This window comes from Ochotona curzoniae, unplaced genomic scaffold (genome assembly GCF_017591425.1).
Source record: "Ochotona curzoniae isolate NIBS_2020 unplaced genomic scaffold, NIBS_Ocur_1.0 contig_908, whole genome shotgun sequence".
Classification (NCBI taxonomy): domain Eukaryota; kingdom Metazoa; phylum Chordata; class Mammalia; order Lagomorpha; family Ochotonidae; genus Ochotona; species Ochotona curzoniae.
In genome coordinates, this window is record NW_024466607.1 from 4537037 (window position 1) to 4552442 (window position 15406).

General features: G+C 51.5%; 1 protein-coding gene across 1 annotated transcript; it reads right to left on the minus strand.

Annotated features, from left to right (window-relative positions):
* Positions 1–1627: 1627 nt before the first annotated feature.
* On the minus strand, positions 1628–15323 carry EMC3 (ER membrane protein complex subunit 3). The gene is made up of 8 exons (XM_040995180.1): positions 15045–15323; positions 11821–11878; positions 11441–11534; positions 9446–9550; positions 8688–8769; positions 6780–6859; positions 6074–6156; positions 1628–2700 (listed from the first exon to the last, which is right to left on the minus strand). The coding sequence occupies exons 1-8, from the start codon at positions 15197–15199 to the stop codon at positions 2572–2574; spliced, it is 786 nt and encodes a 261-aa protein (XP_040851114.1). The 5' UTR covers positions 15200–15323; the 3' UTR covers positions 1628–2571.
* Between the last annotated feature and the right edge of the window lie 83 nt (positions 15324–15406).

The following is a 15406-nucleotide window of genomic DNA, read 5'->3' on the forward strand; positions in this document are numbered from 1 at the left end:
GACTCCCAAGGCTTTGGACTGTCCTATTCTGCTTTCCCAGGCCACGAGCAGGGAGCTGGATGGGAAGTGGAGCAGCTAGGACACGAACTGGCACCCATATGGGATCCTGACGTGTACAAGGCGAGGATTTAGCCGCCAGTTCTGTTCCATTTCTGATCCAGTTCCTGCCAGTGTGCCCTGGAAAGGCAGTGATCACCCCTGAAGCCTATGGGGGACCCAGATGGCACAGGATGGCGTTTCTGGCTCTGGGCTCCGGCCTGGCCCAGCCCTGTCACTGGCAGTCGGGAAGAGTCAGCACAAGAGCAGGTGAAGATCTCTATCCCTCAGGAGCTTTGGTTTTCAGATAATTTTTCTTAAAGATGTACTTATTTGTTTGAAAATCAGTTATTGGGTCTGCTGACTTTCCCCCAGGTTCCAACCTTCCCCACTGGCAAGGCAGATCAAATTTACACAGAGAAGGAGAAAGATCTTTCATCCACTGATTCACTCCCCAAGTGTTTGCAATGGCCAGAGCTGAGCTGATCTGAAGCTGGAGCCAGGAGCCTCTTCTGGGTCTCCCATGCAGGTGCAGGGTCCCAAGGCTTTGGGCTGTTCTTGACTGCTTTCCAAGGCCACAAGCAGGGAGCTGGATGGGAAGAGGGTCTTCCGGACGCAAGGTGTGCCATATGGGATGCAAATGCTTGCAGGTGGAGGATTAGCCAGTTGAACCAATCAGCTGGCTCCTTATTTATGTATTTAATTTTCCCTGCTCTGAGTCTTGTTGGCATCAGTTGAGGCCCTGGATCCAGTGTGCCTGCAACCACTGACGGCTAAGAAGCAAGTTCCATCCCCGTAATGGCTTGAGTCAGGCTGAATCCAGTTTTGGTCCCCTCCAACTGCAATATTCCTGACTTGGAGAGTAATCACACTCCTTACACACTAAAGGAAGCAGGCTGACCTCTGTCCCTGCCTTCGTCACCTGCTTTCATTTTCCGGCGTTGCGCTGTACAGCTGACTGAGTAAGTGGCCTCCCTCAGGGAGTGGATATGTTTAGCGCTGGCCCACACTGAGCTGTAGGAAATGTGCACAGGCCTTTCCTCCCTGGGCGTGGACATGGCGGCTCTGGGCCCTCAGCCATGACACCCCAGGCTGCTCCACAATACGATGCATCTGAACAGTCACTTCTCTTAGTCCCCCTCCTTCCCTACAAGGGGAGACACTGGAGTCCATGTGGATGTCACCAATGCTCCTGGGCCACTGTGCAGGAGGCGGTCACCTCATCCCTGCTTGCTTACATCTGTGCTGTGTGGGCACACCGGCCTGGGCTGGCCTGCTTCTGCCTTCAGGGGTGCCAGGAACTGTGGACATTTGTGGCTGCAGTGCTGCAGGCTGCATTGTGTGGCTACCCTTTGGGGCCCCGGTCAGAGGTGAATTCCCTTGGAGCCCTGGCTGCTTTAATACCTGTTTTGGGCGTCCACAGGCCCTTGGGAGTACTTGTAGTGTGTCTGTTGCCACATCAGGGTCACCAGCAGGCTCTGTGCCCCCACCAGAAACTTGCAGAGGTTTCTCTGCTCCCACACCGGCTGGCTGTGGCCCTAACTGTTGGCAAAGGCTGTTAGGGACTCACCAGAGGCAACAGCAACACAGGCAGAGAAAGCAGGAAGGTTTAATTGCAGTCATGACGTATTTGTCCCTGATTACAGTGCTCAACATGCAAATTACACCTGTGTCTGGGTGGGGCCGGCACCCGGCCATTTGTCCCGGCTGTTCCCACAGACACAGCTCTCCAGGGCCCCTTCTCTGGGCATCTGCTGGTAACTGCCCTCTCCCCTTTATGACAGGGCAGTGAGCTCTCTCCTGCCCCGGGCTGCTGGGAAATGAGGTCTATCTTTCCAGTGAAACTGCCATTTCTAGCATAGCACATGCAGCCAGTGATGGGTTTCACTGGTTGTGAAGTCAGATTGAGGCCCTGCCTTTTGCGGCCGTCCTGGATGGCCCCAAAGGTGCTTGGAATCCTACTGAGCTGCAGGGGCACCCATCTGCCTGGCCCACACCCAGAGGGCCTAGAGGGGCCGGCTCTGGCCCCTCACTCTCAGGTTGGTTCCAGTACGGTTTTGCCATGTTTCCTTTTTATGCCAGGCTACAGGCTACATAGACAATATAGGGAGATTCATTCTGCTCATCTGTAACTTATAAATATGTGGCAATACATGTATTACTTTATAAAGTTTAAAAATACTACAGAAAAGGAATGCAAGGTGCAGGGATCCCAAGAAAGCGGATGGTTACTGTGGCTAGAAACTGGGCGAGTGAACATGGTGATGAGTCTCCCCCGAGCTGAGTGTGAAGTGTGCACACCTGTGGGGTCTCCTCGCCGACTCCTGTGATGGGAGCCACAGAGGAGCGCTGTGCATGTGCGGAGAGCGGCAGGGCTCCTGGCACTCTGCCCATGCCTCCAGCCCAGACAGAAGGAGCCTGGTTGCACGCCCGCCAGCCCTGGCACCTTCCACTTTATTCTGAGGCTTGCACTCTGATCAGTTACAAGGGTAAGTGCTGTCCCAAGCTCCTGACACAGGAAGTCCCCACTCCGTTTCAAAAGATCGAGGTTTGTAACTCCCTCTTGAACATGCCTTCGAAGTGCAGGTCTCTGGCCATGAGCTCCTCTTCCACGTCATCCAGTGCCCACTGGTGATCGGTCAGCTCCAGGGCTTCCCACTCTGTCTGCAGGGGGAGAGAACAGTGGGACAGGAAGAGAAGGCATCGTTAGTGCCAGCCAGAGCTGGCCACAGCAGCTCACCTCTGAGGGTCAGCCATCCACTGGTTCAACTCAGTGTCCCAGCAGGTGCCTGCTGCTGCCTCCCTCCCTTTCCTTTACTCACAAACAGGGACATGGGGCTAGGGAGGCAGAGCAATTTAAGATCCCCATAGCTCACAATGGACGGAGCTGAGAGTGTGAGCTGTGTGTCAGCCCAGGTCCTCTTGGTACCTGCTCTGTGTTCCACCCCCGCCCTGAGGAACAGGCAGGAGACAAATCAGTGCTCTGTGAGCCCCAGCCCTTTCATCAAGGGGCGTCCATCTGGCCCAACTTGTGCAGGGTCGAAGATGCATGGATGTGAGTGGCTGGGAAAATCTCCAAAGGCCCTGAGGTCATCTGTTCACCCTTTTGTTCAGATACATGATGGCATCTCATTACAGTCCACAGAAGCCCCGATCTCATGCCAGGAGAAAGGCCAAGAGCGTTAACCAGCAAAACTCCTGGGACCCAGCACTTATGTGGGAGACCCGAAAGATGCTCCTGGCTCCTGACTTTGGATTGGCTCAGCTCTAGCCATTGTGGCTACTTTGGGAGTGAACCAGCAGATGGAAGATGTTCCTCTCTGTTTCTTTATATCTCTGTAAATCTGACTTTCCAATAAAAATAAATAAATCCTTTATTAAATAAATAAATAAATAAATAAATAAATAATTTAAATAATAAATAAATAAATAAATTTTTAAATTTTGTTGCTTTGCCTTAGAGAGAGAGAAACGCGCACAGATTTTTCATCCACTGGTATACTCTCCAAATGGGCTCAACAGTCATGGCTGGGCCAGGATGAAGCCAGGAGCCAAAGTCCCACCAGGCCTTTCTCATGAGTGGCAGTCCCAAGTACTTGACTCCTCCTCCTCTCATGCCCAGGGGCACTGGCAGGGAGCTGGATGGGAAGAGGAGTAGCAGGGCCTTGAACTGGCATTCCGTAGGGGACGTTGGGGTCATAAGTCGCAGCTGAGGTTTAATCCACTGTGCCCGAACACTGGCCCTTCATATAATTTTTTTGACGAAAGTTTGTCTTGGCGCTAGCCCTGTGGTACAGTGCAACTATATGCCACATCAAAGCAATGGTTTGAGTCCTGGCTGCTCCACCTTCTGTACAGCTGTCTGCTGATGGGCCTGGGACAGCAGTACAAGACGCACCATGTGCATGAGCTCCTGCCACACCCGTGGGAAGACCTGGATGGAGTATCTGGCTCCTGGCAGATGCCAAGTGAGAGCTTCCATCTGCTGTCACACCCCAGTGGGCATGGCTGAAGCCAGGCGCTATGACTTGCTTTGACTTAATTTTCGTACACGGTGTGAAGTGGGTATCCATTCTTTTCATTTAGGTACGTTTTCCCTAGCACCCTTGAACTGTCCTGGCCCCATATCATAAATGTGTGGGATGGTTTATTTATTTATTTTTTAAGATTTCTTTATTTTTATTAGGCAGATATATAGAGAGGAGGAGAGACAGAGAGGAAGTTCCTCTGTCAGATGGTTCACTCCCCAAGAGACCGCAACGGCTAGAGCTGAGTCAATCTGAAGCCAGGAGCCAGGAGCACTTCCGGGTATCCCACGTGGGTGCAGGGTCCCAAAGCCTTGGGCCATCTTTGACTGCTTTCCAAGCCCACAAGCAGGGAGCTGGATGGGAAGCGGGGCCACTGGGATTAGAACCGGTGACCACATGGGATCCTGGTGTGTGCAAGGCGAGGGCCCTAACTACTATGCTATTGTGCCGGGCCTGGGATTGTTTATTTAAAGATTTATTTGAAGGGCAATTACAGTTTTCCATCTGCTGGTTCACTCCCCAAATGGCTACAATGGCCAGGGCTGACCATGGCAAAGCCAGGAATTTCATCCAGGTCTTCCATGTGGATGCAAAGGTCCAAGCACTGAGGACATCTGTTGCTGCTTTCCCAGTGCACTAGCAGGGAGCTGGATTGGAAGTTAAGCAGTTGGGACTGAATGGGCTCCATATTGGACACTATAGGCAGAGGCCTAATGTGCTGTGCCTCATCCCTGGCCCCTTGGGTTTATGGATTCCTTCTGCCGCTGAAGCCTCTCTGTTGTCAGGCCACCGCCATGCTATTCTGATGACTATAGCTTTCTAGAGTTTTAGCACCAGAAGGTACTAGTTCCCTAGCCTGGATCTTCTCCAGTGTTTCTTGGATATTCTGGGTTCCCTGCATTTTCATATAACCTTTAGGATCATCCTCTCAATTTCCACAGATAAAATTTTCATAAGGACTGTGTTATATCTTCAATTTGAGTATTGCTATCCTAAGATTCCAGTTTATACATAAATATCTTTCTATTTATTTAGGTCTTTAATTTCTTTCTGTCGTGTTTTAAAATCTTTAATATGCCAGGTTGGCATTGCTTTTGTTAATTTATTTCTAAATATTTTATTCTTTCTGATATTGTTATAAATAGAAATTAAAAAAAAATTAAAAATTTTTTATTCACTTCTTTGAGAGGCAGACAGCATTTTCTTCTGCTGGTTATATCCGCAGATGCCCACAGCTGCCAAGCTGGTCTGGGGCCAAAGCTCTGAGCCACAAGCACAGCCCATGCCAGCCTCCAGGAGCAGCCCGGCGGGAAGCACAGGACAGCAGGTGTCCTGCCTACACCTGTTCCTCACAGTTGTTCTTGATTCACTTTAACACTGTTCATCATCACGTGCCCCGGGCCTGCGAGCTTCCTGCGGCCCGGAGGGTGTTCTGCACCTAAGACCACGTGCCTGCAGTCAGTTTCTTTCCCTTCTTGACCTGCATGACCTGAATGTCTTCTTACCTAACTGCCCTGGCTAGACCTTCCGGCACAGTGTCCCACACAGGTGGCAGGAGCGGATCTCTTTGTCTTGTTGCTGGTCGCAGGGGAACGACTTTCAGCTTTCTTGGCTGAGTTGGACTTTAGCTGTGAAGTTTTCAGAGGTGTCCCTGGTCAGAAGGAGGAAGTCCTGTTTCTAATTTTCACTGTGAAAGTCAGAATTTGCATCACAAAACTGATACTGGATATAAAAAAATCCAGAATCCTTCATGAAAAGGTGTTATGTACTGAGTTTTGGGGTACAATCTATTATGATGTTTCTAGACAGGATGAAAACACCCCAAAAGGTTACCTAGTGCCTTGACTATGAGGGTTTGATGTACAGTGTGAAGTACACAGGAATGTGTCAGTGAAAGCAGCAGGACTGTCCAATCGGCTTCCTGGACGCTGTGCTCCAGGAATAAAGTGCATTTGGCCAGATGCAGGTTCACACAGAGGGGCTGGGAGGCTGAGGGCAAGGGGGCGCACCTTAAAAGCTTTGTTGGTATCTGTGGGCATGGCCATGGCTGCTCCGGTCATCTGCTCTTGCATCATCCGTGACTGGTCCGCGGCTGCCGGGGAAGACACACAGACATGAGGGCCAGGGCTTCGTAAGAAGGGGCCTGCTGTGCAACCTGGTGCCCGGAGGTGCGTTGGAGAACTGCACAACAGTTCACGGGCCCTGTCTGCACTGGCTGTGTGACCCTGGCAAAGTCACTTCACCTCTCCTGAAAAATGGGAATGATAACCAAAGGAGAGCTAACTGAAGCATGTACTACACTTAATTTCAGATTTGTGTGTCCCGCCTCACCCTCTCCCATCAACCCTATGGTAAAGGTACGGGGGTCCCTACTGAGGGAAAAGCACACAGAGGCTTAGTGTGCTTAGGATGGCTAAGTCCCAGTCACAACGAGAGCCAGGAGAATCTGGCCAGGAGGTTGGCCATGTGCCGCCAGGCTGACGCTGTGACACTGACCCCTCCCAGGAGGGAGGTCAGGCTCTGTGGAACCAAATACTATGGCCGTGGTTCCAGGGGGAATGCAGACTTGTGGTCTGACACCTGGAATTTTTAACTCTTCCAGAACACCCCAGAGACCTAAGAATAAAGTCTGCATGTGGCCATGTCCTGTTAGTACATGCCATGGCTGGTCCATCCACGGAGGCATTTGCTTACTGACCCCGACTTGCTTCTTACCATTATCCTGGCCCAGAATCAGAGAGTAAATGCTTCGAAGCCCAAACACATTAAGGAAGTACCAGGATGCAGAACTCACCCTGCCAAAGCAAAAGGAACACAACATATACAGTTCTTTTTTTTCCTTTCAAGACTTATTTAGTTTTATTGGTAAGGAAGATTTACAGAGGAAAGATCTTCCATCCACTGGTTCACGCCCCCAATGGCCGTAATGGCCGGAGCTGAGTGATCCTAAGTCGGGAGCCAGGAGCCTCTTTGGCACTCCCCTACGTGTGCAGGGCCCAAGGACTTGATCGTATTCAGCTGCTTCCCCAGGCCACAGCCAGAGGGCTGGATTAAAGTGGAGCAACCAGGACAGGAAATGTCGCTCACATGGGATGCCAGTGTTTACGGTCAGAGGATTAGCCATTCGAACCACTGTGCCAGATCTAGTTATTTCAGAAGTTAATAAAGTCTGCAAGTTTTTACCCTCAAAGTTGTTCAGCATGAACAAAGAAATCTCTGAATTCGGGTGGAGTGAGACAAAGCACGCAGACGGAAATGCAAGTGTGAGGGCAGTCTTGCTCCTATGGGAGCGTGTGGAAGAAAACACGGACTGGGCCTACGTGGCACAGCCTGACAGGGGCATCCCACGGAAAGCCAATCCGAGCCCCTGCTAGTGCACCTGGGAAGGCAGTGGAGGTGGCTGGGGGCTTAGGCCTCTACTAACCATGTGGAAAATACCAGCATGGAGATCCCAGCTGCTGGCTTCAGCCTGGCCCAGCCCTGGCTACTGTAGCCAACTGGGGAGTGAACCAGCAGATGGAAGCTATCTCTGTCTCTCGCTCAGCCCTTCAAATATGTAAGTAAATAAATCTTAAAAAAAAAAAAGGAGCAGCTGTCAGCACTAATGCTGCTGCGTTTGAGGTGCTGCTGAGGATGACAGCTGCGGGGGAAACTTGCACGATTTGGACTTTATCGCCGAGCTTTTCTGCTTGATCTCGCAGAATATGCTTGTGCATAACACAAACTGAGAGGAGTGTGAAAAATGATGGGTAGGTAGGAAGATCCTACACATGATGCAGTATCTGGGTCACACAATAGCCGTGATGCTGCTGATGCACCTGCCACAGTGTCTGTCCTTTGTCTAGGTGAACATGTCTGACACACACCTGTCCAGGTGCTCAGGAACTCATGATGTTTCTGTTGAGCCTGGCAGAGGCTGGGAGTAAACTCCAGGAGAGCAATGCTTGGCAAAGTTGCTCCCAGCACCTGCTCAGCCCGGGCCCCCTGCTCTCACTGTAGTGGCTTAAGGAACCGAGACTGATGCCCACAACCCATATCTATCTTGTCCCATTTGGCTTTTCTATTACACCAGTCATTGGAAGCCACGAGTGAGACAGGGACCCTGGGGAGCTGTACCCAGGGCTCTGCACCTGCAGCTGTGCTCTCCTCGGAGCTTTACAGACCTGGTGTGTTTCTGTTTTTCCAATATACACAAATGGAGGTGACAATAATACATGCCTGCCAGATCTGGGGGGACTCTGTGGTGCAATCCAGCAGATGTCCCAGGATCGTTATGTGGGTAAAACACAAGAGCGCCTGGCACTGACCGGAGCTGAGGGAAGCAATTAGCTTCCTGTTGCCTCAGAAAGCAGCAGATGGCCTAATCGCTTGATCCCCTGTAGCTACACAGGAGATGGGACATGAAGCTCCAAGCCGAGCTGCTGTGGCTGTTTGGGGTAAACCAGTGGACGGAAGATAGCTCTCTCTCTGCTTCTCTGTAACTCTGTCTTCAAAATGCATAAAACAAATACAAATAACAAGTTGCCACAATCCAGCCTTGGCACTTTCAGAGGAGTTTCCTGAGAGGTGGAAACTGTTATTCATGTACTTCTGTTTTGTTTAAATAAAAGCAAAGGTTCTCACCAGGAAGCATCTAAGGTGAGCAGCTCGATTCCTTGCTGCAGCATGGGCTTGAAGCGCAGGGTCAGCGGGAACGGGACCTTAGCTGCGGAGAGGAAGGGCTCAGGTTTAGAGCAGTGGAGTGTGAAGGTCTGCGAGCTCCCAAGGCGGTGGGCATGCTGGGCCAACCACAGCTTCTACAGAATGGCTTCCACAAGGACACCTGTGACGAATTCTGAAGACAAAGTCCTCCATATAGCTCTCTGCTTGGGTTTCCTGTAGTAACATGGGCTTCTGGGCTGTTCCAGAAGCAGAGACTCAAACTGAGCTGTGCCTACAGCGTAGCACCAGCGGTCAGGGAATCTACATGGGACACGCATGGACAGGGCCCAGCTAAGAAGCCCCCCAGTTCTCACGGAAGGAGGCGAGCACGTAAGTCAGTGGCCCCTGAAACATGATGTCACATCCAAGGGAGCCTTGCTCTGCTGCTACTTGGCTGGGACACCAGAGGAGACATGAGCTGCCTCTCCACTCAGCCTGTCTCATGAGTGAGAAGACAAGTATCATATATGATATACTCGGGATTCATTTGCAAGAAGTGCCACAAAATCATAGCCCATTAACATCCCTCCTCCCAAAAGAGTATCTTTAGGAAACTAGAAATGAAAATCCTCAGGCCCAGGGCCACTACTAGCACCTCAGCCTACCTAGATCTCTTCGAGCAGACGCTGGAAGGGAACACACAGGAGGCCAACTGGAGGCTGGCTGGGCTGGCGACTTACTTGTGACAAAGCCTGAAAACGTCATGTTGATCCAGCCGCCGATGAGGATCATGGGGAGCACGTTTGTAATGTTGCCCTTCATCATGTCAGTGAGCATGGTGGGATCTGCAACAAGAGCACAAGTCACTGGCAGCACTCACTTCTGCTGCCAGGCGGCTCTCAAACCAAACCAAACATCTGTAGACAATTCTGCTGAGCCTAGTCTCTTTCCACATTTATGTTACACACCTTTCCATTTTATACACACACACACACACACACACACAAAGGGCAAAGGGATACTGTGTTAATTTTTTAGAAATGATTTATTTATTTGAAAGGCACAGTTATAGCAAGGGAGGGAAAGACAGAGAGATTTTCCACCCAGTGGTTCACTCTACAAATGGCAGCAATGGCCGAGGCTGGGCAAGACTGAAGCCAGGAGTCAGGGACTTAGTCTGGGACTCCCCTGTGGGCAGGGGCCCGAGCATTTTGGCAATGTCCCACTGTTTTCCCAGGCCATTAGCATGGAGCTGGATTGAAAATGGAGCAGTCAGGAACAGAACTACAGCAGATGGTGGCTTAGTGTGCTGCACCATAGCACCAGTGCCTGCCTCTTAGTTATAAACCATTACATAACTTGCAGATGCTTCACCACGCTAGTGCAGTATCTCTCCCTTGATATTTTGAACATCTGATAGGGTTCTAATGTGTGTGCCAGAGAACGGCTGGGTCAAGGTACCCATGCTTTTAAAACCGAGAGCCGGTGCCAGGCTGTCCTTCAGTGAGGCCCTGCCACTGGCACTCATGCCAGTGACAGGGCCTCACTTCCCCTGACCATGACAGTGGTGGCTTTGGCCAGTCTTCTCTCTGACAGTTCAATGGGTTAAAAGGCTATCTTTTTCTGTTAGGTTTCATTCACTGGGGTCGGTGTTGTAGCACCATAGGTAGGGCTGCTGCTTAAGGCATCTATATCCTGTATTGGAGTGCTAGTTTGAGGCCCAGCTGCTGGGCTTATGATCCAGCTCCCTACAGGTGCCCTGGGGCAAGCAGCACAGATGGGCAGCCCCTTGTCAACCACCTAGGGGCCAGATGCAGTTCCTGGCCAACTTGGCCATTTGTGGAGTGAACTGGTAGATGGAGGATCTCTTTCTCCCTGTCTCACACTGCCTTTCATAGAAATACAATAAATCTTTAAAAATATATATATATACATATGTATTATAAAGAATATTTATTTATTTGAAAGGTAGAGAGTGAGAGAAAGATGAATCATCCTGGTTCACTCCCCAAATGGCCACAGCAGCCTCGGCTGGACCTCCCCAGAAGTCAGGAGCCAAGAGCTCCAGCCATCTGCACCTGCAGGTAGCTGGCCTGGGAGTGGAGCTGCTGGATCTCTACCAGGCACTGTCTGCCATGCCCCATGCCAGTCCCAGGTCATCTTGTGTTCACTCCATAGTTCTTAGTGAGGGCGAGTGTTTTCATGCAACTTCTGGCATTTTGTTTCTTACATGTTCTTAAAAGAGTCACTGAAATGAACACTAGGGCCCCTGCATGGGTTTATAATGTCTGGTCACACCATGTGAACACCTGGGCACTACAGAGGAGAGGCCACACAGAACAATGTACCACTTTGTTGCAGTCTTAATGTGTGCCCTCAGCGGGAGTAAAAAAAAAATCTGCAAAAACTGTATGGTAGACTGAGCATCGGGTCCAGCAGGCCCAGCTGCCGCAGACAGCACGGCCACTTCCCCCTCCGGTAGCAGCGGGGCAGCCCTGGGCTCAGCGAGAGGACAGAGCTTGGTGGGAACCAGGGCTGGAAAGCTGTATGCAGTGCAGAGCCCTGGGTCCCAGAGAATTCCAACAGGGACTATGGCTCAGGCCTCCCCACTCCATGAGCTGAACATCTGCTTTTTACCCTAGAGTCATTTTATCCCCACAGTGGAGGGTTTCTCTGGTCCCTTAGCTACCTCCTGACCTGTCTTCCCTGAGGGCCATGGCAGGCAGTGTACGCACCGGTCATCGGAGACGGGGCCACCACCTTCCTCTTGGTTTTCTTGAAAAATCCATCCTCTGGGTTGTTGAAGTAATATTTCCGTGTCAAGAATGACTAGCAGGGAAGAAAAAGCTCTGTAAGGCTGAGAACAGACAGCACCCTGGCCAATGAGTCCCCAGAGGCCTGGGGAGCCCTCGGAAGTCACTGGCACGCCTTGAGCTGACACTGAGTCACATTTAAAAACCACTTTCCCAGCAAGGGGGAGGTTCCGAAGACAGCTGCCAGCACCAGGCCACAGCTTCATTACCAAACTGCCAACCTCCAGCACTCTCCAAAGAGGCCCTTTTAAAACATCCAGCTGTCTCCTGTCCCCAGTGGTGAATCAAAGATCAATGAGTACCTGTTTGGGAATGTATTTTCCATTTTCCCTGAGGACTCGGCTTCGAATGAGGACTTGACTGAAAAACACAACCAAGACAATGGGAGTGTAAGAAGTGGGACACCAGAAGAAAGAGTGAAAGCAAAGCAGCAGACCTGTTTGAGCACGTGGCAGCCTACTTGGCGCTGGTTCAGTGTGGAAACTTTCCAAAGCCGTGTCCTAACACCGCTGTCTTTGGCCTGACACTCAGGTTTTCAGCTAGGCCGGTTTCAGAGGGGATTGAGGTTCTGAAAAAGGCTCCTGATTTAGGACATTATACTCGGGTGCTTCTTCCTTCCTTACGAGCCAAGCAGGAACGTTCTCCCAGCGAGAGGCACAGCAGCTGGACCATGCTCGGAAGCTGGATGCGCGGGAATGAGGTCCTCAGCGCACAGAGCGGTGAATGCACTGACGCAGGCAGCTGGGAGTGCACGGCCAGTGCAGACACGCCAGCCAGATCGTGCTTGGTAGCAGGCACTCGGTAAATGCTGACTAAATTAGTCAACGGAAGTGCCTGGTGGTGAGTGCACACCTGGTCATTAGTGTGGTTAGTGGTTAGTGGCCTGGGAAAGCAATGGAAGATGACCCAGGTACTTGGTCCCCTGTCCCTGCATGGGAGAACTGGATGACGCTCTTGGCTTCAGCCTGACTCAGCCCTGGCCACTGAAACCATTTGGGGAGTGAACTAGTAGATGGCAGATTGCTTTGATTCTGATTAAGCTGTAAAACTAAAGCAAGCAAAACCAATACAACTACTACCCACTGGTCAGAATCTAAGCATCTCATCAAAGTTAAAGGCTACTGTGGGAGAAAGGAGTGAATCACTTGATCCCAGGAACTAACGGGAGCTTCAGGAAGCATGGGCTGGTAGCCCAAGAATGTCCTACAGCAACAGCTGGCTGGCCCAGGCAGGCAGTTGGAGAGAAGCTTCGCTCAGGACACAGGACTGTGTGGGAGCCTTAGGGCTGCGTGGGGATCACTCCAGGGAGTGCTCGAGGCCATCAAGACCCTGCAGCAGGAGGACACCCCATCTCTGAGGTCCAGAGGAGGAGCCACACTAGGGCTGGAAAGAGAGCCGAGGCCAGGGGACACAGCGGGAGGGGAGACAAAGCAAGGGCTGAGGCTCTCGGGATCTGGATAAGAATACAGTCTTTGCAGGGCCCAGCGCTTAGCCTAGTAGCTGAAGTTCTCATCTTGCATGCACTGGGATCCCATATGGGAGCAGGTTCGTATCCTGGCTGCTCCACTTTCTTTCCAGTTCCCTGCTAGTGGCCTGGGAAAGCAATCCAGGATGGCCCAAACCCTTGGGACCCTGCACCCACATGGGAGACCCCAAAAGAGCTTCTGGCTTCAGATCAGCTCAGCTCTGGCCGTTGCAGCTACTTGGGAAGTAAACCAGCACATGGAAGATCTTTCTGTCTCTCCTTCTCTCTGTAAATCTGCCTTTACAATTAAAAAAAAACAATCTTTTAAAAAAGAAAAAAATTCTTAAAAAAAAAAAAAAGAATATAGTCTTTGCAGCAAAGGGGGAATGGTGAGTGGTTTTAAACAGACTTTTTAAAAAAGATTTATTTATTGTTATTGCAAAGTCAGATATGCAGAGAGGAGGAGAGACACAGGGAGATCCGTCTGATGATTCACTGCTCAAGTGACCGCAACTGCTGGATGTGCCAATCTGAAGCCAGGAGCCCAGAGCCTCTTTTGGGTCTTTCATGTGGGTGCAGGGTCCCAAGGCACTGGGCCGTCTTTGACTGCTTTCCTAGGCCACAAGGAGGGAGCTGGATGAAGAAGTGGAGCTGCCAGGATTAGAACCAGTGCCCATATGGGATCCCAGTGCAAGGCGAGGACTCTAGCTGCTAGATTACTGTGCCGGGCCCTAAACAGACTTTAAAAACATATTATCTCATGTAAAATGACCCCTGTGCACCCAGCACATCCCCCTGCTGTTTTCCCTCTGCGTCGCTCACACTGGGACAGAGCTGGGTGGTACCTCCTCTGAGCCCCTCGGCAGGCAGCCGTGTGCGGGCACCTTGCTAGCCAGGCCACCAGTAAAAGGCCCATTCCGGGCACTACGGTGAACAGAGAATTAGCTAGATTTCCTCTCTGCCAACAGTTCTGTGGATCGGGGGTCAGTAATCGAAGTCCTGGGACCCTGACTCAGTGAGCTTAGCCCATACGCGCGAAGCCCCCGTACTTCAGGCCAGGATAAAAGCCACATGTTCTTGGACCTCAGCATATCTTACAGAAACCTTTGATGCGAAAAATGAGTCCTTGGGCTGGTCAGAAAAGGTAAAGGTTTGATAACGTGTAAAGGGAAAAAAAAAGTTTCCTCAGAATAAAGCTTTAGTTTTTAAAGTGCATTTAGGGGGATGGTTTTGGTCAGTTCTAAAACTGTTGCCACAGAAAAATTACCAAGTTGCCACGGTGGTGCACCAAAGGGAGCGCTAACCTTGGGAACTGGAAGACTAGATGCCGACGTGCCCCCAGGGCCACAGACTCCACCAGTTACTGCCCTGCCATTTCAACCTAGCCCGTCACCCAGCTTGGGGAGGGCATCAGGGCAGAACCACCGCACATGGGAATACATGCTGTCAAGTAAATAAACAAATAAAATCCTGAATGTCACTATGTGTGATGATGTAAACTCTCTAAGCCGCAGTTTCTATAAAATGGACCACAGTACTGATCTTACTGTCTCTCTGAATTTTAAACAATTGTAAACACGAATGTACGCTGAATTATTGGCAGCCCATTTCGAAAGAACAATTGGAAATGATAAAGCAGCATTTCATTCCCATTCAGCACTCACACCATTACCGCCTTACCATTTCTTGTCAGTTAGCTTTTTCTACCGACATATGTTGTTAATTCAGAGGAACTTCTGAACTACCAGCAGCCAGAGACCCAAAGATCACTCGGTCTAAAGTGTAACTGTTCCAAATAAATATGTCAACCTGTTCATGGAAAGGCAGGGTCGTGGAGCCTCTGGAGCTACAGGGGCACCGGCCAGGATCCGCACCGGAGCGCTGCCACGCGGCTGGCAGCGGAAGGGAGGGTCCCAGCCCCCGGCCCGGCGACAGCCAGCCTCCAGGCAAGCACCTGCTTACCGCCCGCAACCCGGCCAGAGGGCGGACTCCCACGCCCACCCGGGGCGCAGAGGGGCAGCCCCCAGGGACACGGGGGCCGGGGAGGAGCATGGCGCTGACCTGTCGGACACCTGCTCTTGGGTCAGCTTCTTGTCGCTCTGCAGCAGGATGGACACGTAGTGGCGGATCATGCCCACGAAGAAAGTGATGATAACGATGGGCAGGACCACCCAGAGGCGGATGTTGGAGTCCAGCAGCAGCTCCGGCCCCGCCATCCCACCTGCGGATAGCCCCGTTTCCCGACTCCTAGCGCTCGCTCGGTTTTCTCACGCCCCTCAGCCCGACCGGCGCCGGGTGTGTAGCCCACCCTCCCGAGACTTCGAGAGCGACCTCCCGCAGGCACCCAGCACCGCCCACTTCCGGCGCAGAGCTCTGACGTCACGGGCCGGCGCGCCTGGCAGACGTCAGAGGGACGGCGCGGC

What these genes read in the sequence shown, in the direction of transcription:
- EMC3 (XM_040995180.1), bottom strand. Translation starts at nt 15,199, where the DNA reads ATGGCGGGGCCGGAGCTGCTGCTGGACTCCAACATCCGCCTCTGGGTG. An exon ending in GTTTTCAGGCTTTGTCACAA is followed by an intron (nt 8,770 to 9,445) that starts GTAAGTCGCCAG and finishes TCCTCTCCGCAG; the next exon opens with CTAAGGTCCCGTTCCCGCTG. An exon ending in CTCACCTTAGATGCTTCCTG is followed by an intron (nt 6,860 to 8,687) that starts GTGAGAACCTTT and finishes TTGCTTTGGCAG; the next exon opens with GGTGAGTTCTGCATCCTGGT.